The 24,747-nt window shown below is 42.9% G+C and overlaps 1 protein-coding gene across 3 annotated transcripts; it reads left to right on the forward strand.

Moving 5' to 3' along the window:
* Positions 1 to 1,152: 1,152 nt before the first annotated feature.
* On the forward strand, positions 1,153 to 24,708 carry CARHSP1 (calcium regulated heat stable protein 1). Of its 3 annotated transcripts, none has more exons than XM_072120758.1 (4): positions 1,153 to 1,273; positions 18,050 to 18,250; positions 19,812 to 19,934; positions 24,093 to 24,708. In XM_072120758.1, the coding sequence occupies exons 2-4, from the start codon at positions 18,063 to 18,065 to the stop codon at positions 24,253 to 24,255; spliced, it is 474 nt and encodes a 157-aa protein (XP_071976859.1). In that variant the 5' UTR covers positions 1,153 to 1,273; positions 18,050 to 18,062; the 3' UTR covers positions 24,256 to 24,708. The 3 variants fall into 3 exon arrangements, with proteins under 3 accessions (XP_071976859.1, XP_071976857.1, XP_071976858.1); XM_072120756.1 differs by having other exon boundaries at positions 1,157 to 1,376; XM_072120757.1 differs by lacking the exon at positions 1,153 to 1,273 and adding an exon at positions 4,983 to 5,059.
* Positions 24,709 to 24,747: the final 39 nt, after the last annotated feature.

A 24,747-nucleotide genomic window follows, 5' to 3' on the forward strand; every position in this document is an offset into this window, starting at 1 on the left:
CCCTTTTAACTCCAAAATGTATGTAATTACATAAGGAGACATTCAGGAGCCAGAAGAGCTGGATATTCACAGTGAGCAGGGCCTAACGATTCAGCTCATTATAAAGAGCCAGACTAGTTTGGAGGAGAGAAGACTGACACAGGTACACACAGGCTGCAGCTGTACTAAACCGCCGACCCCCAGAACTCACCACATGCTGCTGGCAGGGAGCCAGGTAATGCGAATTATACTTATATACTGAAATGTTTCAGAAAGGCATTTTTAAATTCAGCATGACAGAGGCTATTCCTTCTAAAATCAACATTTAAAATTATGTTAATTAGACAAAAGGGCTCTGGGGGTTGTTCTAATAATAATCATCTTTATTTATATCGCATCATCATATTCCACAGCACTTTACAAATTATAGGGGACACATACAAATATAATATTACATGAGCTTACAGTCTATGAGACAGCAAAGGGACTTCACAGGCTGTTACACTGCCCCCCCCCCCTCACCTTCTTTCTCAGGAAGTGCTTACTGCACAAGTGCTGAGGGAGAGGGGGCTTGTGAGACAGTGTTACAGCCTGTAAAGATAGAAACAAAGAGAGAAGGACAGCAATCCTGGGTACTCCTAGAAGGTTTGGGTAGTGCTCGCGGCTAGGGATCCGGTGCTTAGAGTCCTATAAATAGCATCAGAGTGGAGAGAGCCACAGCACACGGTACGGTTCAATTCCAAATCGTCTTTATTGTAACCATTTTATGCCTGATGATGTTACAATAAAGACGATTTGGAATTGAACCGTACCGTGTGCTGTGGCTCTCTCCACTCTGAGCCTGTAAAGATAGATCACAGGAGGGGCTAGATTAGCTCATTAGCATAATTTTAAAAGTTGGTTTTAGAAGGAATGAGGTTCCCTTTAGTGCTCAGCCTTCACTTCATTCACTTTTCACTACTGTCCTGTGCACAGAGCTGTTCCCTTACCCTGTACACAGGGATATACACAGGGGTATGTATACACAGGGGTATGTATACACAGGGGTATGTATACACAGGGGTGGGATATAGCGGAGTACATGTCCCTCATCTCCTCTCCTCAGTCCCGGCTCATGTACAGGAAGGACTGCTCCACTAGCGGGGCGGGGGGAGCCGGCATATTGCCCGGCGGTGATGACACGAGTGGGTGTGCGCTGATGTCACAGGGGGAGGAGGACAGGAAAGCCCTGAGGGACAGTTTTCTGGTGAGATAATTTCGGTGCTGGCTGGAGCTGGTGCGGGCTCTGCCTCAGGTGAGGGGCTGCGCGGAGGTTCCTGAGGTGTCGCCATTAGCTTCGTCCGTTCTTGTGTAAAGTTCAGTGAGACTCGGAGTTGCCGCCGCCTCCCCCGGCTCAGGTGAGTGCGCCCCGTGTCTCTGCACATATTCGGGTGTATGGACCGGGAGGCGGACATGTTGTAGCCTGTGACGCCTCCACCATACACGGTCATATACCTTCTATTACTTATACCCCATGTGTCTCGTATGTCTCCATATTCCTCCCTATCAGGCTGCTCCTCTGTTGTATTGTGGGACAGTTACTTTATATATGTCAGTGTCTTCCATATAAGAGACCTCTCATGTGTTTCCCTCTATAGCAATGCATGGCACATTGCTGTCACAGGAAAATTGTCTTTCATTTCCTTTTTTTTTGGTTGTTTATCCACTTATAAAGTCTCCCCCTGGGGGCGGCCATATGTGCTGGGTGAGTACATGGACATGGAGGGAGTCAGAGAAAAAAAAATCTATGATTTACGGAAAGTGGTAAGATGTCTTCTCTTACCCAGACGCAAGGAAGATGAGTACAGAGCCTAAGGCAGCGTTCACACAATGCGTTGCGTTTTTGACGCATTCCAAAGGCTTGAAACGCACATCTGTACATCCGCACATCCGAAAATCACATGCTGAGGTTACGTTGTGTTTTAGCAAAAAGCTTTGGAAATGCAATGTAACCTTAGCAGGTAATCAAGACTGAAGCCTTTGGAATGTGTCAAAAATGCAGCAAGAAACGCAGCGCATCGTGTGAACGCACCCTAAGATCGGCCACAGGTATTAGGTGTAAGGTAAGTGTCATGCTGCCGGTCACTTCTCCCATGTGTGGACGTCATACAAAGTAGATAATCAACTAAACACATTGCAAGCAGAGGGTTCAGCTGATACTGTATGGGCAGCCTTGTATGAGTATAATAATTACACCGTCATCTAATATACGTACAGCAGAGCTTACCTTTGAGGAAATTTCCTTTAATGTGAATGGTGTGAAAAATGCAACAAATCAAGATCTGCTGATGGATGAAAACATAAAAACAGGGAAAACAATTTAAATGCCATTTTGTGACAATGGCTTTTAGACTAGATTCATTTCACGTATATGTGATACACTGTGTATATGCTGAACGTATCCATAGATGTATATTGGAAGACTGAAGCATAATTTTTGCCTCTGCACAGTGTATACATTGTATAATGTGTAAAACGCGGCTTTACTGCATCTTTCTATCCTTCTCCCTTCTGCTGAGCAACATTTATGCTCAGCAGAGGTCACTGGAGGCAATGAGGGACAGATGCCACGTATGTATATCACTCAGCACGAGGAAGATCCTCATTGATGTCACTGTCCATAAGAGGACGACTTCATGTTGCTATGAAGCGGCCAAACGCATAGTTACACAAAAATGCATTTGTCTAAACCGCATGCGCCAGGATGCCACATGTGATGCCACAGCAGCCAATCGGCTCACTCCTCCTTCCCCTTTATGAGCATACAGTGGGACAAATATTTGCCGTCATTTAAGGGGGAGGTTACACCCCCCATCCCCTAATATGATCCTGCTCCTGCTGTCTACCAGTTGTGCAACGTTGTATTGTTATCTTCTGTTACAATGTTTTCAATGAAGTCTATTGAACCATAAGTATTTGCCGTCCGTTGTAAGGACACGTTGGGAATCCATCTGATATATTCTTAAATATTCTTATATTCTTAAAACAGAGGGCAAAAACGAGGTGTGAATGGAGCCTTACTTAAACTATCACAAGGACAAGGTGCAGTGCTACAGAGATGCATGCGAGCTTCTATCTGTGATGTATTTGAGACTTCTTCCAGCTCACAATACAGATGTCTTATCACCTGGCTTTTGCATTAGGGTAACCTATCTGACGGTTCTAGCCAGCTAGAAATGAGGACAATGGGACAAGGAGAAAATATTATTGCAGCACAGTTCTGGTTTGTTTCAACACTCACAGAACTGAAACAAGCTACAGCCCCAGAAATGAGCTCTCAAGGGGGATGTGTTTATTTGCTGCACACGACCCAGGACCTGGTATAAGCTGCAGTCTTTGTATACGTCTCTTCTAGGAGATGCATTTTACATCAGGGGGATGATGGTGTTATAGGTTGTATAATGTAGGTACTATCCAATGCATCTGACACAAGTGCCCAGCGATGCCCTGACTGTAACTAGCAGGAGCTCTGCAGACTTTCTTCCATAACATAAGATTGCACAGATTTTGTATCTTTAGACGTTCTGTTGAATGTCTCCATTGGACAGAAGTTCTGTCACAAGTCACACATTCAGTCCCCCTCCCCTGGTCTTTCCTGCTGTATTTGCACTGGATGTTTGTGTTACACTGCAAACCTTTTTGTAAAAGGAAGCATTGTAGGACTAGAGCAGGAACTTCTACCTAGTAGGGGACAAACTCTTCTAGGGAAAAATTGACAGACCACAAACAAAGAATAGTTCACTTAGAAGCTACATTTTTATCTGTACAGAAAACAGCTCGAGAAAACCAATTGTTCTGGAGACATCAGTAATATCAGTGATATTTCATGTAATGATTTTCTGCCAAATTACTAAATTCATGCAAGTTGCAGCAAAGTTGTTGGTAGTGAAACTAAGTTGCCATTAAGAAGCAACGGCTTGTGTTATAACCTCGCTGACCTCCAGCTATAAGATATGATCCCTTTCCAGTCATTACTGTGCAGTGTTACATGTCCTCGGCTTAATGACCTGGAACCGGAGTGTGGGAAAATATTCCACATTCTGCAGATGCTGACTTCTCTGTACCTGCCATGGGAATGACCAAGTAAGGACAATCCCCCAGACTAGATCTCGGGGACTGATTTAAGAAGATCCAGGGCTATTATGTGTCTCATCACTATATATTCTGCTTACATTTGAGAAGTAGTGAAGCATAGGATGATCACTATGGTGTCAGCAATATTTGCTCAGCACGTTGCCCCTGCCTCCTGTGAACGCACATCTGCCATGCTTGTATTATGTTGTGGTTGGCCGCTCAGGACCAGCGATGACGAATGTTTACAGGAAAGCTGATGACGTACATACATATAGACTGCAAGGTTGTAGAGAACGCAGATTGTTGTCAGTGAGTGACACAATCGCTTGTCATCTCTGACATTTGCAGATAATAGCATCCCCCCGCCGCCCCTCTTTTTAACAAAATAATTTTGTTAATATCCTCCAGGTCTGTGAAAGCTGACAATCTGCGCTATTCTGGGAAGGGAGAATGAGAATCTGCAAAAACCTTGACCTTGCTTACGTGTGTACAGTGTCTGATGTAGCGTTTTATGAAACGACAGGATGTGCTCTTCAGGGTCCTTTGTCGTTCGCTCGCGCTTTAGAGCTGCAGCAGGACTTGAGAAAATTCAGTGACAGTGTAATAGGCTTGTGGTGCTGCAATGCAGGAGCTTACAGTGCATTGTTTCTAGCAGTCTCCGAAGTCTTTTATGAGTGACACATAAATTCCTGTAAATAATTTACTAATCGAAGCAGAAGATTTGGTTGCAATCTGATTGTTCCGTTCATCAGAAGTGATAAGCGGGCCCGTGGAGTTCGACCGAACTTCTAAAATCCTGTTCCACAATCGGTACCAGTTCTGGTAATGTTCTGTGCGGTTTCTAGTTACCTCTGACACCTCTTGTGCCTCTGGTTATCTTCCTTATCCAGGAACTTTGACCCTGTATAGACTGGTAATTTCCACAGACTGAGCTGATAGACTCCCCCTTTTTTTGGCCAGAGGAAAGGTAAGTCAGTTTTATGCATTTATTCATATATTTTTTTGGAGGAATAACAGAGGAATGTCACCAATGTGTATAAATCATCAGTGACATGTGAATGTAGACACACACCTCACTGTATGTGCAGCTGGTTTTTCTCTCTGTTTACCAGGTGTCATCCGCTCCGTGTCTGTTCCCTGTGTATTTACATGATGGGGAATCTGCTGACTACTGGCAATGGTTATCAGCACTGGTCCGTGCTGGTAAAGGGCATGTACACAGCATTTATTATTTACTCCAGCCTTCTGTTTCACTCACACCAGGATCATTTACTCTACTGTAGTCCCTGTGGTCCTGGTATCCAGGCTGCTGTAGTTTTATTTTTTCACCTCTGTCTCCAGCTGATGTAATACTATCGCTGATAATAGTAAAACAATACCGGGGATGCAACTCTGTAATCTCTAGGGTCACTGTGGTGCTAGACTAAACAGGTGAAACTCTTACATAACAAAGACCCAATATCCTGTGTACTAAGCATCTGTTATTGTAGTAGTGGCTTATATCCTCAATTACCATCTTAATATTTTCCTCCAGGACACACAGACGTTGGAAGTGTGTGTGCGCGTGCATGCATGCCTGTGCTTCAGGGGGTCCATGACCACCGTTGCAGAGATAAGATCTTTATCCCGTGGGAAACCCCCATAAACCACTGACTGTAAATGATGTTTCACTTCATGTTAGACTGATCAAATTCTGATGAAGTGAATTTAAAGGGAACCTGTCATCAAGAATGGAGACCATAAACCTCACTTGCTTCCCCACTGTGCTGTTTTTTGAGTGCAGTACAGAGGCCACAGTTTAAATCTGCCTCCTTCCATCTGTAAAATCCCCCCCCCCCCCCTTAAGGTTTTCTACCCTAGTCTGTTGGTTCAACCCATGACTGTTTGCATGAAGTGAGAAGATCCTCAGTTTCCCGCATAGTGCTGACTATGCACCATGCAGTCAGTGGGACAGCATTCTGGCAAGGACAGGGACAGGACTTCCTGTCTGCTCAGGCGGAGATATAAACAGATGCTGTCAATCAAAAGAGGGAGGTGGGGTTCGCTGTCAGCCTGGAGAAAGCGTGACTTTTCTAGTCAGAATATGACTCCTCTCTTCTCATTGCATATCAGATAAACAGCTGTAATTATGTTATAGTACCTCAATGGCAGATCATTTTAGGTGATATGGGGAGGACTTTTAACCCTTTACCATGAGGTATTACTGGTGTGAGGGGTATAATTCTGGTGACGGGTCTTCAAGCCAACTGCAAGCCTATTTCTTCAGTTGAAATTTAGGGAAGGGAATAAACTCCCTCTAATACTTGTGCCATACTCCACTTGGCAGCTTGTTATAAGATATGACTTGTACAAAGTCCCGCTTACATTCTTAGTCACGGCGGATGCAGTTACATTGTATAAGTGAGCTCCTACGCATTGTGTTTGATCTGTTTGTCGCCTTAGTTCCTGAGTTATCTTTTAGTTATCATAGTTTATTATATAGTGCTAGATGAATATCCGGTAGACACGGCTTGTAATGTAGAGACTGAGCCTCCCTATGGCATTTCACTACTGAGCTGGAGGTAAAGTATCAGACATGTGTGAAATGAAATAGAGATTTGATGTCTTGAAATGTAATTGTAATGTCTCAGAGCAATTAGGGTAACGAGATGCTAACCAAGTGGAAGAGGACAAGCCAGACATAATGTGTAACTGAGTGAAATATGATTTGTAGGCTTGATGTGTGGAAACTCAATCAGGAAGCATTACACTGATAGAAACCCAGCTCTGCAGTCATTACCGTGTTATTGCTGTTGAGGAACATGCTGCAGAGGCTGTATCCTGTGTTATCAGAACAAATATGATCTTTCAGATGTTAATGATCAAGCAAAGCGAAAACCGTTTAATATTTTCTTTATTAAAGTGCTGTTTTTTTGGGAAACTTTGTTTCTTGCTATAATGGTTATAGTTACTTTTTTGATTGCCGTTCTAGGTTTTTATTGATGGCGGGGAAGATGGGGGAGTCACACATCGTGTGTAATAATATTCAATGCAGACACTGTATCCACATTATATTTTATACCCACCCATATAGGGGTGGACACAAGGCATTTCCATCCCTGTGCTAGGAGTTCCCTGTAATATGTTCAGATAGTAGGGTACATAATCTGGCAACCATGTGCCAATGTTATCCTGACATGCTACAGTGGCCAGTCGCCCTTGTGGGGGATGAAGCTTCAGGCATATGAGGTGGTCACACTACTGCCACATATTCAGAGAACCTCCACAAATGCCCCAACCCAAGAATAATGTATTCGGCAACTACTGATATTGTACTGAGCCTCCTATTTACATTCGCAGTCATTAATAATTCTTTAATAATAATAATTCTTTATTTATATAGTGCACACAGATTACGCAGCGCTGCACAAGCATGTCAAATTGGCCCCTGTCCCCATGGGGCTCACAATCTAAACAACCTAACAGTATGTTTTGGAGTGTGGGAGGAAACCAGAGGACCCGGAGGAAGCCCACGCAAACACGGAGAGAACATACAAACTCTTTGCAGATGTTGAGTCAGTAGCACAGGTTGTCACCACTCATCTATGATTCCTCAGTGACCGCTGCACAGTCAGGGCTCCAGTATTCGGCCTGCGTTGGACTTGCAGAACTTGTGATATTAAAATTTGTGTACAGCCAGAGCTCACCAGGAATGCTGGAAGGTTTTATTTGTGTGGATTTGGGATTGATTATGTGATACTCTGACCACAAAAACTGGAAAGTGAAACCTATTCTTTCACAGAAGCGTAAATCTTAATTTTACTTGGATTTTACAAGGTTTGACATTCCCGCACAAAAAAAGTTTTCCACCCTTCCTCCTCCACCCAGAGCTTCCTGCGCCTGAATATAGTTCTTATCTGTACAGCTTTGTGTGCACTTTATATGCAAATTATTTATCCCAGAATAAAGCAGTACTGGAGTGTACCAGGAACAAGGGGGCTGTATTGTACCGAACATTGGCACAGTCTTTAAATAAGAACATTGATGCTTAATAAACATTTCCCACTAAAAAGTATGAGCAAGGACACACATTCAGGGTTTTTAAAGCAATTTCTGAAGACAAAACCAGATCACAATAAGAACTTATGAAGGACAGACTAAACTTCTTAACTTTGACTTCAAAAATGGCATTTACAAACCTTTTTTATATATATTTTTTTTCCAAATCAAGTTGTCTTTATTCAAAGGTAATCTGTCACCAGCGAGACGCCTGTTAAACCCATAAACATACCTTATAGGCTGCATTAAATGTTGTCCAGGCATGTCCTTATAATGATGATGTGCGGGCTGCATGCTGAAATAATTTATATTCCAAGCTCCATTCCATACTGGCTCCCAGTCAGGGGGATGGGCTTCGGGTTCGAGCAGTCAAGCGTGCGTCAAGCCTCCGGCCAGCTGCGTCGTCGAGACTCCTCCTACAGTTCTCTTTTCAACCAATTCCTGCCCTGCCTCCTGTGCCTCCCCGAAATCTCGGACATTCTACCACATTTGAGCATGTATTTTCACCAGTAGTGGCGCCAAATTCAAATAATGTGTGTAGTGTACCAGAATCGCCGTTATAATATAGTTGTAAAAATTATTCTAATTAAAGGACACCTGTCATCAGGTCTGTGTCACTATTTCTGTCACTACTACCTGTTGGAGCAGCTCACAAGTATCCCATCACAGCCTTAATCTAGTCAATTCATACATTAATCATTGCAAAATCGCCTTTTCTTTATTATGTAAATGGGGCTGGTCACATGGTCAGAGGCAGTGATGTCACCCCTGCCACCCCTCTCCTCCCCCTGCTCATGTCTGTGTGTAATGTATAGTAAAGCATTGCTAGTGTGTGTGCTGCATATGCTGACATGCTGCATCCTCCTAATACACATGTGTGAGACACAGACATCAGCTACACAAGTACCTGACATGTTCTGCTATAACATGGCTGCCTGGAGCTGTTGTATCTCTCCTACACACACACACACACAGGCTGCAGGGGGTGTGGCCACCAGCTAGCACATGGAGCAGCAATCACACCATTATAAAGGCTGTCAGTCAAACACTGGGGGTGTGGCTGTACCTCCCACTCATGAATAAGGTGGACAGCTTGAATATGATAATGACTCATTGGACATTTCACAGGTCATTTGCATACAGCTTTAGGACCTCATTACTTAGGTTTACAGGCATGTAGAGGGACAATGAAGGGATAGAGGCAATGCTCTCTAATGACAGTTTATGGAAATATATTAAGTTTAGGGGGGTTATTTTGCCTGACGGGTTCTCTTTTACCTTGGCCGCTCCCGCTACATCAATGTAGCGCCTCAGAATGCCTAGTATTTTAATTTATTTACACCCCCTCGATCCTGCCAATCACCTGCTCTATGCAATGTCGGGGGCCGGACTACTAGCGCAACAGGGGAGTGAATAAATTAAAATGTGAGGCGCTCAGTTCAGACCAGAAAAAAAACGAGCCAGTGTAAAGTGCATTTACCCAACATTGGGCAACACTGGGATGCTGAAGCCAGGTAAGTATAGTCATTTTTTTCCTGGCCCCATCAGTTTTTTTGTTAAAGTGGACTAGGTCATAGATTACCAAGAAATGAAACGCTCACAATTACTGGCTGTAGTAACTACTATGAGATTGACAAACTTCAGTGGCCTTTATCTACTCTGGACGCTGGCAGATACCAGAATTCCATAGAGATTGAAAGGAATGTGGAGAGAATTGTTTGGACTTGCCCATATTCGGAAGGTAAACCCTTGTCATGTTTGGCTTTTTCATCTTCAGTTTACAATTATTTTCCATTTTTTTTCACCAAATGTGAAAGATATAATTGTATTGAAGGTAAGTGTCAAACATGAACTTGAACAAAATTTTTAATGTCTGCTTATAAACTACAACACCCAGAATTCTGGGAACCATAGCATTGAGAGAATCATTGTGGGTGTGCATAGCATAGAATATCCTTTAAGATTTAGTGTTGGTCAGTAGATTTTCTTTTTTTTTTTTTTTTACAATATGGACTTGGACTTGGGTTAAACTCATTGACAGTAGCTTATACTTTGTTAGAAGTTTATTCCCAATATTAGACAAGCCAAAAGGGATAAATATTATGGTCACAACTAACCTTACATACAGAAGGTGTATATGTTTTTAAGAGGGTCAACTACCATAAGTAATTGGCCAGGGAAAACGCACACTAATGTAATAAGAAAAATATAATCACTTTAATTTGGTATAATGAAACTTTTGGGGGGCGCCGATCATTAAAAGGGTTAAAGCCCACGATTGGAGCTTGTTCCTACTGCTGGTGTTACACAGGGATGTCAGTGGTAGATTATCGTTTACACCCCATGTATCCCAATGTTGGTTCAGCTCCAGTAAAGAGCTGAAACTGCATCGGATCCACAACAAAACCATTACGGCGTGGAACGCTATTAGTGGGACTCCACGCCACAATAGTATGGTGTTGGGCGAACCATACTATTATGGCGTGGAGTCCCACTAATAGCGCTCCACGCCGTAATGGTTTTGTTGTGGATCCGATGCAGTTTCAGCTCTTTACTGGAGCTTGAACCAACAGGGCAAAGGGAACCTGGATCACACATTTTCACCTAATGAGAGATTCCCATATACTTTTTAATACTAATTCCCAATCTGGTTTTATCATTAATGTTACTGCTTCCACTCACTTTTAAAAAGTGTTTTTTTACTTGTAAAAATATAGAGTATCTGACTCCCTGCTAGTCACACGGACACCTGCTACAAGGCTGCAATCATCATCATCATCATTATTATTATCTCCTAAGCTCTCCCCCTCCCTCCTTCCTCATGCAGCTCATGTCCCAGATAGCAGGGACTCGGGCACCCCAATGACTCAATGTAGTTCGCTGCTAGGGAGCTTGGTATTACTTTTATCAACTTTTAAAGTAAGTGGAATCACTGATGTTAATTTTGAAAGCAGATTGGCAAATAGCATTAAAATGTTATGGGAACCTGTCATTGGGTAAGTGTGTGATCCTGATTACAGCTTCCCTTTGAGTTCAGCTATTGAATTATTCATTGGTTTGTACATTGAGTTTAATGTGCATGTCTTTGAATGTAAATCAAAAGTAAAGAGAATGTTCTGCAGCTTGAGAAACATTGAGTGGTTTATTAGGATGCTTAATGGCAAAATGGGACACTAAATTTAAAATTTCTTAAAAGGGTTGTCCAGGGTTTTAAAAACATTGCTTTCTTCAAACAATGCATAGTCAGGTGCATGATGCTTTGGGAAGAAGTTTACTGCTTTTGATTTTACTCTAGTGATCCTACTGCCGTAATGATTTTAAATTCCTGCCTTCACTTAACATGTCAACAATTTTATGACTGTTGTAAATCTATAAATTGCACTTAACGAAAACCTACCATTTGATTTGATGCATTATGAAGCAAACATACCTTGAGAATGCTGTAGCTACACTGATGCAGGATCATATCTTGGTTAATCCCAGAGCTGAGTGGTTTTGCTGAAAAAAAAAACAATTATAACATTCAGGACCTTTGGAAAGCTGGATAAAGCTGGCTAACGTAAACACATTACACACGGAGTTTGTAATTGTAATTTGTGTCAGCCAGGACTCTATCTCACTGGGTAAGAGACGTGACTGAGAACCCAGTGGTCCCTATTGCTGAGTTTTTTAGATCTTGTGGGCCGATAGGAGATATTTCCAGAGGGTGAACCAGAACTCCACCAATGTAGGTTTTATGACACTGGAACCAAAAAGAAGCTTTATGCTTGGTAGACGACACAAACAAATTGTGTCTGAAATCGTTATTAACCCCTTAAGGACGCAGGGTTTTTCGGCTCATTTCTCGCTCTCCAACTTCAAAAATCCATAACTTTTTCATTTTTCCGTGTACAGACCTGTGTGAGGGCTTATTTTGTGCGTAACAAATTTTACTTTCCCGTAATGTTATTTATTTTAACATGCCGTGTACCGCGAAGCTGAAAAAAAATTCCAAATGTGGAAAAATTGAAAAAAAACCGCACGTGCGTCACGTTCTTGTGGGCTCAGTTTTTACGACTTTCACTCTTCGCTCCAAATAACACGCCTACTTTATTCTTTGGTTCGGTGCGATCGCGGTGATACCAAATTTATATAGGTTTTATTGTGTTTTAATACTTTTTCAAAAATTAAACGAATGTGTACAAAAAAGAAAAAAATTTTTTTGCCATCTTCTGATGCTAATAACTTTTTCATACTTTGGCGCACGGAGCTGTGTGAGGGGTCATTTTTTGCGAAATGAGGCGACGTTTTCATTGCTACCATTTTGAGGTCTGTGCGACATTTTGATCATTTTTTATTTCATTTTTTATGTTATGTAAAAAGGTGTAAAAGTCGCATTTCGGACGTTTGGGCGCCATTTCCCGTCTCGGAGGTCACCGCCGCCTGTAACCGTTTTTATATTTTGATAGATCGGGCATTTTGGGACGCGGCGATACCTAATATGTTTGTGATTTTTACTGTTTATTATGTTTTATATCAGTTCTAGGGAAAGGGGGGTGATTTGAACTTTTAATATTTTATAAATTTTTTTTATTTTTTAAACTTTTTTTTTTTCTTTTTTTTTTCACTATCTTTTAGACCATCTAGGGTACATTAACCCTAGATGGTCAGATCGCTGCTACCATATACTGCAATACTTCTGTATTGCAATATATGGCATTTCTGCAGCACATTCAATACAATGAGCCACTGGCTCATTGTAACGAATCTGCAGCTGCCATATAGCCTCGTGTCAAAAGAAGACACGAGGCTACCATGGCAACCGATCGCCGCCCCCCGATGACGTTCGGGGGCGTGGCGATCGAAAAAAAGATGGCGGCGCCCGCGCGCCGCCGTCTTTTAAATGCCGCCGGCGACTTTACCTGCGGCAACGGGGGGGTTAATAGCCGCGATCGGTGCTAGCACCGACCGCGGTTATTAGCGGTGGGGGTTTTATGCATTATGCAAAAACCCCCACCTCTGTATGAAGAGGACTCAGCCCGTGAGCCCTCTTCATACATCCCTTATACCTCTGCGCCGTAGAGCTACGGCGCAGAGCGTTAAGGGGTTAAAGAATTAAGGCCAAAAAGTCCTGTTTTGGTTTTATCACATAATTTAGTTTTTTTCAGTCTTTAAAATGAAGCAAGGTGGTGGCAGCTGTGGGTTTTTTTTCTTTGTCACAAAGAGACTGATCGGCTTTGGAACAGATGTGAGGAGCTGAAAGTACCTACAGTGAGCCTGTCATCAGGAATGTCATTTTTAGCTGGTGACAGGTTCCAGAGAGGAAGAATGCATCGAGGAGACTGAGACACAGGCTGCTTTTAATTTAATAGTTGATTTTAGAAGGAGTGAGGCCATCACAGACTGTTACATGGTCTCCCTCTCCACAATTCCCCCTCTCCTTCTGCCTGATGTAAACTTACTTCAGCAGAGGAGGTTTCAGCACACAGTTGGAGGGGGGAAGTGCTCCTGCACACTGTAACAGCCTGTAAAGTGACAGCATGGAGGGTCTCTGGTAACCCCCAGAGCCCTTCACTCATTAGCATAATTTAAAAAGTTGGTTTTAGAAGGACATAGGCCATGGATATCAAATACAGGAAGATTCACAGTCACTGTGCCTGGATCTATGAGTAAGTGGTTTATTATGCTTCATTTTAATTGTAGTTTTCCTTTAAAGGAAATGCTGGTACAGCCGCCCTGGGCATGCGTTGCAGAGAGCCGGATGACATCAGTCTCTCTTGCTGGGGAGGGAGGTGCAGGCCCAAAGGGGATCTGGTAACCTCACCCAGAGTCCCTCAGGCTCATTTTCATATTTTTTAAAAACCCTTTTATTGTGGAAAAGGCCGAACTCAAGAACATGAATGGATCCTGGCTGAGGGCACACACACTACGTGTATCTGATTTACTACAGCTGATTCTGGTGCTAGAGTTCCTTTAAAAGGGTCTGCAGAGAGAAATGGCAGCCAATCCCCAAATCCTGAAGTGCGCACTCTGTGGCCTCATTCCCAGGAAGACTGGAAGCTGTAATCTGCTTCACAGGTTCTTCAAAGGGTCTGGATTCTGGTGTATAGACCCAATGTGACGCTTATGGTGATTGACATGCAAAGTGACTCTCCTCAGTCCATACATGTGTCCTTGGACAGCTGGGTCCTGCTGAGGGTGACACTATCAATGTGAAGGACTGCAGCATTATCTCTGTATACAGCTCCTGCCTGTCCCTATAAGGTAGTGCTGGATTATATTGTCCCTTCTGCTTTTTACTCACTTTATATTCATTATCAGCTTCCAAGTATGTGTAACGCAATCTTCCAGAGATAAGGAGGGAGACCTGTGATGTCCCCTAACCACAGGCATGGGGGAGGGGGTGTTACTATATGTAGAAAGCACATGGCACAAGCAGGAGTTAAACACCTGGATCATTCTCTGCAAATACTACGTTCATAAATGACTAAACTGCTAATTTCCACATACGGTAATATTAAAAAAAGAAAATGAAACACTCCTTTAACTAAAAAGGTCAACTAAAACCGACAATACTACAAAGTTTAGAGCGTGAACCAGTTTGTCCGCCCAGCATAAATGCCGCGTTACAACCCTTTAAGGGTCTTTGCTGAGCGTTCGCTTGTATCTGTATTTATAATAGATGGTTTCCATTTCTCAGATGAGAACAGGACTAGGTATGTAGGGTCTTGCTGAAGATTTTGGTAACTTTATTTGCATTTTTAAATTCCTAAAAACCTCTCTGATTTTAATCGCACACATTTTTCTTGTGGTCCAAGTAACATTATTGTAGCCTATTGCTAGTGACATAATGATGTCACTGGGGGATCATGAACGTTCTAATGCAGGAAACTCTTAATGCATGCGTTAACAATGCATTAACACTTGCGTTTTGTAAACGCAAGCGTTAACAGCTGTTTATTTAGGCAAATCTCCCTTCAGCTGTAGCAATGCGTTTTTAAACGCATGCAGTAAACGCGACGTGTGACCGCACCCTCACAGACCAGCCAAATTAAAAAATTTAATTATAAACGTGGGGGTAATGAGATGCAAGCCTTATATTTGGGGGTTGCAGCATTCTTTTACAATGCTGCTGTAACATACGTCTATAGTCTGAAGTAGAAGTGGAATTGTAATGATATCTAAAGCTATATCGATATCACCTTGCAAATGAAAATGCTCTGTTCTGATGCCTTTGTGTGAGTGCTAAATGCAAAATGGGTTAAACGTGTTTTGCTCATTGTAACAGCCTGTGAATCTTCAGCACTGAGGGCCTCTGGTAACGCCCCATAGCCCTTCAGACTCCTTAACTTAATTTTGAAAGGTGATTTGAAGGAGGCCACGGATAACAAATATAAGAAGATTACCTCAGTCATGGTGCCTGAGTCTGTGAATAAGTGCCCCTGGTTTGCCATGGTAGATTTCCTTTATATATTGGTAAGATCCCAGGAGGCACTTGCCATCCAAGGTCTCTTGTACATGGAGATGTTCAGCATCACTGTGCTGCATTTGACTATATGCCTGGAGCTTTTCACCACTAGTAGCAGTGCTGCATACCTCTACATATACACATTGTAAAGATAACTTACTGATATGTATACAGTACCAGGGTGTTTATACATTGTTGGGTTCCAAGGTTCCCTTTACTGAATGTTTGATTTCTGAGAAAATGATGAATCTGACGTGGGCCTCATTCCCCTGACTGTGCACGTCATATAACACAATGCAACGTTCTGCGGAGGAGACATTTTATTTGTTGCTTTGGATCCAATAATCCTCAGTCATTATTATAATGGACTGGTGAACTTTGCTGCTGTTCATGAAATCTGCCAATCAGCATTTGTCTCGCATGGTCTCATTTTACATTTTGGACGGGTCTCCAGTAACTGGATAGAAAGACCGGATTGAACAGACTTTAGAGTGACTCGTCTCGTGTTCCCACCACCCACTCTCCATGTGCAATGATTAAAAACTTCCGTTCCATGAAATGCCCTGTGGCCGGGCAACTATTCCTGATGATTCCTGAGCCAAATCCATGTATAAAAATACACATAGGACTGGTGATTGCTATCAAAGTGCAGTCTGAACAATTGGTGCACTCTACAAATGATTGTTCCCTGCCCTTTATACAGGTTTTTTTTTTTTTTTTTTGCCGCAGCTGAAGAGCTTTGCTTTTGTTGTTTTTAATTTATTTTTTAAATCCTGTTTTTGAAAGCCAATAAAATTGATTGAACATAATCACAGTGAATTGTCAGTCATAGTAAAGGGTATATAAGAAACCATACTAGTTAGCATATAGTCTGCTTGTGGATATATAATAGCATATTCAGTAAAAAGTGGTATTTTTTTTTTCCTTTAAGTAGAACTTGCATTAGAACTTGAGGATGTAAAACCTTTGAACGAAAAGGAGTTCTTTCATACGGTGGAACCCGTTAGTTGTGGTCTGGAGCCCCCGTACGGAGTTCCCTGAGCCGCCTCGAGAGAGGCAAAGACGAACTTCCAGGAATCAGGGTGTTGTCAGAATTTCCTTAATCTGGTGGTAAATTGTGGGTTGCAGTTCAAGTCTTGTGAAATACAACAACTTACGGGCTTCTACTTGATGATGGTGACAAGTTATAATGCAAAAGCCAAGAATTGCAACAGGCATTGATCCAAACAAAGAACATGGAGATTTATATACAAATGGGGGGGGGGTGTCCTATCCGCGAGTACATTGTTCAAGAAGCTGCGTGTGACTTAAAAGGCCTATCCATGGGGGAGAAGAGGAAGGACACTTGGGCCCAGACAACTGCCCCCCCCCCCCTCCTCTCCCCCACCGATCACCTAGTCAGATTCCAACAGTTCCCTGAAGGTCAGTGAGTCTCTAAACACTACCCAAGGCTGCCATAGCTTAAGGAACTATCATAAGCCATGATTTCATTGTTTTAATTTATGATCATTTGTACAGTGATTTGTAGTAGCTTTTAAGATGCTTGGAACCTATTTTGAAAATTCACCCCTGAACATCTGCAGCCTATGTGATCACCAGGAGGAGGAGTGATTGGTAGCGGCCAGTGATTGGTTGCTGCCGATGTTCAGAGTGTCTCCTGAGTGAAATGACTGTGCTTATATAGATAGTCTGAAAGTAAGACTGCCAATTTAGGTGGGTGTATGTGTTATGTATAGTGGTATCACTGGGGTCCTTCCAGAGCAGAAGCTCTGTGGAGGTCGGGGATGGATGCCATACAGTTAGGTGTTTCCTTCTGGATTCGACATATGCTGTGCAGATGGAGTCGAAATGGAGGCCTGCACCTGCCCGTGTAAGTCTATGGATACGTTCAGCTTATATGCTGAGGGCTCTCATGGTAAACATTGCCTGTTGCTTTTGTGGATCCTCTGAAGTTCAATTTCATCTTAATAGTTCACTGCTTCAACAGAATAAAAGACGTGTGGCCACGTGGCTGTGTCCCACTGACGAGATGATTTTTTGGGGTGGGAGTGAGGGAAGATTTTTCAGGTGTGTTACTGCAATGATCACTATTCATGATGCTGGTAAAGCTGTAAAGTTCTCCATGGAAACCTATTAGAATTTATTTATTTTTTTTACTTGCCTATAAACTTAGTCAGAAAATCCTTGGGTAGTACTTAGGGTGAGAAGTGCTTGACAAATACAAGGAAAATGCAGGTAAATATATTGTGTGTGGAGAATGAGGCAGCACTAGAACATTGATGATGTATATGAGGCGGACTGTTTTCTAGTGTTTCAGTAGATCTATTATGGATGATGCCGGCAATAGTCAGAAATGTTTATTTTATTAGCTCCTGCTGTGGTGAATAGTAAGGGATGGATCTATTCTACGTGTAACCTTTTAAGAACGGATTAAATGAAGCCCATGCATATATTTTGTTCTATGTGTTTCAGATAAGAAGCCGAAATGTCATCTGACTCAACCTCGCCTGTTACGGGCACATCCAGCGAGTCCCTGGTATCTCCTCAATCTCCTGAATCTCCAAAGACCTTGAATTTACCAGGCCCTCGACGAATAAGAGATCGCTCTCCTTCTCCTATGAGGCACCTCATACCCAGCCCACTCCCAACAAGACGTACAAGAACATTTTCCGCGTGAGTGTAGAATTCCTTCTTCTATCTATTTAAAAAAGCTTTTCGGGGCAGATTTATCAAGCTGTCTAAAAGTAAGAATGTTCTTAGTTGCCCATGACAACCAATTACAGCTCAGTTTTTATTTTACCAGTGCTCAGGAATATTTTAAAGGGGAGCTGTAATCGGTTGCCATGGGCAACTAAGAACATTCTTGCTTTTAGACAGCTTGATAAATCTGCCCCTTCATGTCTAACCCAAAGTCTTCATTTCTATGTGGCTGCAGGGAACCGGATTACTGAAAGTTAATTTGTAATGGTTAAATACAATCTGTGTTCAACAACACACAACCAATCCTAATTACACTTCAGTGCTGCTGTTTTGCTGGGAATTCCTTGAACCATATATCACTATGATACAGAGAGTTCCATCCAGGGCACAGTGGTTGGTCTGTGAAATCCGTCCTTTGCACAGTCCATGATTGTTGGACCAACCATGGTCGTCTGAAGGAGCCATTACTGCTGGCGCAGCAATAAGGCGGTTGTGTAGCAACCAGGTGCTGCTAATCAGATTCTCTTGATTGATGATCAGGAAGTATGTCACAATACACAATATAGATAATTTTAACCCCTTACTTTTTTACAATTTTACTCAGTTTTATTGCTGTTTTAGCTGCTATCACTCAGTAATGGTCAGTGTAAGACTCCAGGGTGTGGGCTGGGACTCTCTAAGCAGATACTTCATGATTCATCTAGTTCTGTGGGCTGACAATGCGGTTAGATTATCAGGGTGCAGGTGCATATACACTTTTATCTGCCTTCTGACATTGTACTGACACATAGAAAGAGAGAGAGATGAGACAGATGAGATCTATGAGAGAGATCTATCACAGAGGCCTGACGGAGGCAGAGTATTTCCCATTGAAATGAATGTGGCCTTATGCTACCTGTACCGTACAGATTTTATACATTCATGTGAAAGGGGCCTTAATGTGATTGGACATCAGGTGAGTTGCATACATTATACCCAAATGGTTCCTTTGTATGGTTCCAAAGGAAATGTGTGTTTTTGTTTTTATGAAGTATTTATTTTGGGTGGGTTAATTTGAATGAAAGGAATACAATGGATTGTCTGCACTTAGAGCAATTTAATATCTTCTTAGTATGCAGGGACTCTTAGGTCAACATTGTTTTACTGGAGATGTAATACAAAACATTGCATGAAATGGACCTTTTCTTGAAGCATGTCAGACTTGTAGTGATCTTGAAGTGAAATCTGGACGCTGGAAAAACAAACAAAAAAAGTTCTGCTGCTGCTGCACCCATTCCAGCACTACCGCTCTCTCTCAACATGTTATTGTGACCACGCTGGCAATTACTGGCCAATGATTGGCTTAGCAGTCCTATTTCTGGTACCCGAATTGGTATGGGACCTAAGAAATGTTGGGTTGACTTGAACCATGAAACGACTGATGGAGGAGCTTGTGAGTGCTTAAGTTTTTTCTGGCACATCAATGAAGCTTTCTTCCTGCATGATAGATGATATTCTGCCGCCATTCCTCATCATGATCATTTCTTTCCCACAGAACTGTCCGAGCTTCAGAAGGTCCGGAGTACAAAGGAGTATGTAAATCCTTCTCCCGTTCTAAAGGTCATGGCTTCATAACGCCTGAAGATGGAGGGCCTGATATCTTCGTACACATCTCCGAGTAAGTGCAGGAATTCTGCAGGAGAAATGGGGGACGTAGATCATCTGAGCTCAGGCATGGGCGTATATGACACCTTCATGGTTCAATCCTCATGTTCTTAAAGCATCATGGGAAATTTTATTTTAAGGCTTGTTCCACTCCAGTGCCAGTTATTGCATTACTATTCATTATTAGCTTGGGGCTTGCTGACGAGTCTAAGATTGATGGTTCCAGTTTACATCTTGTAGGGCCGGGGATCAGAAGCCCATTATATCGGTCTAATGATGGATTCACATCAATTATTTATAGGGTCATAAACCTTCACTTGTTTTATTGGCAATTGCTGTCATTTTTCAATTTAGATTTTTTTTTTTTTTTGGGATGTGATTTCAACAATATATGTATGTGGTAAACCATGGCTTTTTGCAAGTGAAAAAAAAAATCACCCTACAATGATTTATTATTATTTTGTAGAAAAGTGCAAGCAGGAGTAGACCAGAACTCCCACTACCGCTGGCAGGTTTAGGCATAATAACAGCCATGCTTCACCCATACAGATCAGCCTGTTAGTTGAAACCACAAATCTGCATCTATGAAAGCCCATTTTATTTTTCTCCCTATCGAGAGTTTTTGTTTTATGTATTCAATTTTAAAAAGAAAAAACTCAATGAGGGCTTTTTTGTGTGTGAAATATATAACCTTTTATGACCTTTTTGTTAAGTTTTGATGGTATTTTAGGGATTGCATAAAAAAGTGTAACACAAACCAGAAATGATAAAATTGGCAATCTTAAAAAAAAAAAAAAAAATGTATATACAAATATATAAAGATTTTTTTAATTTGGTATAATTTAGTATTGCAACATTTTTCACACTTCTTTTTTAAATTTTTTTGGGGTCGCTTCTTTACAGCGTAAATGAATTTACATAATTTGACATAAGAGTATGTCACGGGCAGCAGGGACTTACCGCAGAATGAAGTAAAATAACATCAAGCTTCTGGCATCGGTTCCAGAACGCAGCCGGCATCAGAAGCTGCTGATGTCTGCTGTATATTACAGCTGACACCCACCTGTAACACCCGCGATTAGAAATCACCGGAGCAGCTGGGGGGGCGCATGCTTGTCCTTCTGCTTCATTCATTTAGTGAGAACAGAACCCACATTCTCGTGAATTGTGGTTGTCCCACCAATCGGTTATGATCATTATCTCACGCCCTGTAAAGAATAACAATCAAACGAGGTACAACCCCTTTAATAGACATACGGTAATGCCAATTGTTTTCTTCAGTTTGTAAAATATTAAATACCCTTTCATTTAATTTTTAAGTTATTCTCAGTCCTCTAGCACAGGGCATTGTTTATTTTATAAGTTGGGTTTAGTTGTTTGACCACATAGTTGCATAGTTGGCACTTGGTGGTAATGTTAGGTAGGATTAGCTTTATAACCACTTAAAGGGGTTATGCCACGAAACAATTGACTACAAAAAGCTGTCAGAGGTTAAAATATTTCAAAAATCTACTTGTAATGGTTACCTGGAATTAAATATCCCTTTCTATTTGTAATTATGATGCTTGTTCAGCCTCTATTCTGCTCCACACAGAAGCAGATGTGGGAGGGGCCAGGCACATGCACAGCACTGACAGAGGCAACTCACTGGCCTCACCTCAGCGCTACAGAGCGCTCAGCCTTCAGAGTCTCCTTCCACCTGCTGTGCTCAAATAGTCCCTGGATTTACTCATCCAATAGAAGTCCAATAGAAATGTGTCATACGCCCCATGTTAAATGTGCACCAAAAAAAGTTGGTGCAGTCTGTCAAAGCAGTGCAGGGGGCGCCAGATTCATGAAGAACATGCGCCAGAAGTCCTGAATCTGGCGCCCCCTGCACACTGCACAGGACACTGCACATAGTACACATGTACTATGTATTCTCACAGCATCATGGTCGGTCAGGCGGACATGCATGGCGGAAGTCTAGGTGGGTCCAGGGGAGGCAAACCCCACGTGTATTGTCACTCCAAAGTCACACCCCTGAGGAAGTGACTTAAAAGTGAGGATACGCATGGAGTTTGCCGGCCCTGCATTTTCCTAGACCTCCGACATATTTACACTTTACTGTCCGCCTGACCGACCATGATACTGTGAGAATACATTGTTTTGCTCTACTTGTATGCATTGATTGTACAAAATTAGGTGCAATAACATGGACCTTTTGTTGTTTTTATGACTTTTACTAAGAAACTTTTGTATTTTTGTATGTTACTTTGGGGCGTTAATTGCATCTCTTTCTGTGTATTTTGTAGGGAATTGCAACTAAATCACTAGATAGATATTTATTAGATAGATATGAGATAGATAGATGACAGGTGATAGATAATAGGACTTGGATAGATAAATAGGTGACAGCTTCTCACATGTTACTGATCTTTAGCTACTCCTTTGCAGGACAGCAGTGTAGCATGGAGGGACAGTGAATGGTGGAGAGTACAGGAGGAGGACTGCAGGACAGCAGGGTAACATGGAGGGACAGTGAATGGTGGAGAGTACAGGAGGAGGACTGCAGGACAGCAGGGTAACATGGAGGGACAGTGAATGGTGGAGAGTACAGGAGGAGGACTGCAGGACAGCAGGGTAACATGGAGGGACAGTGCATGGTGGAGAGTACAGGAGGAGGACTGCAGGAGAGCAGGGTAGCATGGAGGGACAGTGCATGGTGGAGAGTACAGGAGGAGGACTGCAGGACAGCAGGGTAACATGGAGGGACAGTGCATGGAGGAGAGTACAGGAGGAGGACTGCAGGACAGCAGGGTAACATGGAGGGACAGTGAATGGTGGAGAGTACAGGAGGAGGACTGCAGGACAGCAGGGTAACATGGAGGGACAGTGCATGGTGGAGAGTACAGGAGGAGGACTGCAGGACAGCAGTGTAACATGGAGGGACAGTGCATGGTGGAGAGTACAGGAGGAGGACTGCAGGACAGCAGGGTAGCATGGAGGGACAGTGCATGGTGGAGAGTACAGGAGGAGGACTGCAGGACAGCAGGGTAACATGGAGGGACAGTGAATGGTGGAGAGTACAGGAGGAGGACTGCAGGACAGCAGTGTAGCATGGAGGGACAGTGCATGGTGGAGAGTACAGGAGGAGGACTGCAGGAGAGCAGGGTAGCATGGAGGGACAGTGAATGGTGGAGAGTACAGGAGGAGGACTGCAGGACAGCAGGGTAACATGGAGGGACAGTGAATGGTGGAGAGTACAGGAGGAGGACTGCAGGACAGCAGTGTAACATGGAGGGACAGTGCATGGTGGAGAGTACAGGAGGAGGACTGCAGGAGAGCAGGGTAGCATGGAGGGACAGTGCATGGTGGAGAGTACAGGAGGAGGACTGCAGGGTAACATGGAGGGACAGTGAATGGTGGAGAGTACAGGAGGAGGACTGCAGGACAGCAGGGTAACATGGAGGGACAGTGAATGGTGGAGAGTACAGGAGGAGGACTGCAGGACAGCAGGGTAACATGGAGGGACAGTGAATGGTGGAGAGTACAGGAGGAGGACTGCAGGACAGCAGGGTAACATGGAGGGACAGTGCATGGAGGAGAGTACAGGAGGATGACTGCATCAGGAGAGGTCAGAGCTCAGCCTGTTACTTGTGTTATCTCTGCAGCCTCCTGTGTGACCTGACTAATGGTGGAGGGAGGAGAGGGCTGCTGCATTGCTATGATCCATGTTAGGGGAGGACTCCTCTGAGCAGACATGTCTGGCTGCAGTTACCTTGTATCTGCTGCTGTAGGCTCCTGTGGAGCTGGTAAGCAGTGGCCATCACAGCACAATCTCTGCCCCTCCTCTCTCTCACTTCCTATTGGCTGCAGTGTGTCAGGTGATCTCTGTGTGGAGTGATCTGTAGTGCAGAGCAGCTGGGGGAATGTTTGTGCACAGACTCTGCCAGATCAGCTGTTGCTCAGGACAGGACACGGCTACCAGCAGGGGGCGCCAGCAACCAAAACAAAAGGAGTTATCTCAGTACGGGTGCAGATTTTGTAATAAGTGTAAATGGTGAAAGTACTTGTCACAATGCATTGGACCCAATTACAGCCATTTGCTATGGTGACACAACCCCTTTAAGGCCCGCGTTTAGAGGGCAGTGTGATTTAGTAACCTGCTTTTTCTTTCATTTCACGACAGTATCGAAGGAGAATATGTCCCGGTGGAAGGTGATGAAGTGACTTACAAAATATGCAGCATTCCTCCTAAACATGAGAAGAAGCAGGCCGTGGAAGTCAGGATCACCCATTTAGCTCCGGGATCAAAGCACGAGACGTGGTCTGGACATATCATCACTTCTTAGATACTATTGTGTTTTTTACCGTTTTGTTTTGTTTGATAACATACATTGTGTACTACAACATTTGGCTATAAACATTCCCTCCTATGGTGTTACTGGATTCTATGTTATAGTTTCTCCACACACCCAATATTTCCAATATTAATTCTGGATGAGAAACCTGTCTAAGGGGTGTAATGATGAGACCTCAGGTGACAAACTCTCTGGATTAAACCTGGATGGTAAAATATTATTTTTGAAGGTCGGTAGGGTCCAGCATTACACTGACATTTGAGCTCTTGTGGCTTGGTTTAGTTTTCTCACTCATATGTTATCATGCAAAGTAAATGATTTATCTCAATGGCTTACAGCATGTGCTAAACTGATGCAAACTGTGAGTAACATAGGAATGTATTTTACAAAATGTTTTGTCCTCAGTAAATACATTTTATGTAATAAAGGTCTATAAAAATGGAAGGATTCATGTCTAACCTGTGCTGTTATTTTACAGGTTCT

Source organism: Engystomops pustulosus, chromosome 8 (assembly GCF_040894005.1).
Source record: "Engystomops pustulosus chromosome 8, aEngPut4.maternal, whole genome shotgun sequence".
Lineage (NCBI taxonomy): Eukaryota > Metazoa > Chordata > Amphibia > Anura > Leptodactylidae > Engystomops > Engystomops pustulosus.

What these genes read in the sequence shown, in the direction of transcription:
- CARHSP1 (XM_072120758.1), top strand. Translation starts at nt 18,063, where the DNA reads ATGTCATCTGACTCAACCTCGCCTGTTACGGGCACATCCAGCGAGTCC. An exon ending in CGTACAAGAACATTTTCCGC is followed by an intron (nt 18,251 to 19,811) that starts GTGAGTGTAGAA and finishes TCTTTCCCACAG; the next exon opens with AACTGTCCGAGCTTCAGAAG. An exon ending in ATCTTCGTACACATCTCCGA is followed by an intron (nt 19,935 to 24,092) that starts GTAAGTGCAGGA and finishes ATTTCACGACAG; the next exon opens with TATCGAAGGAGAATATGTCC.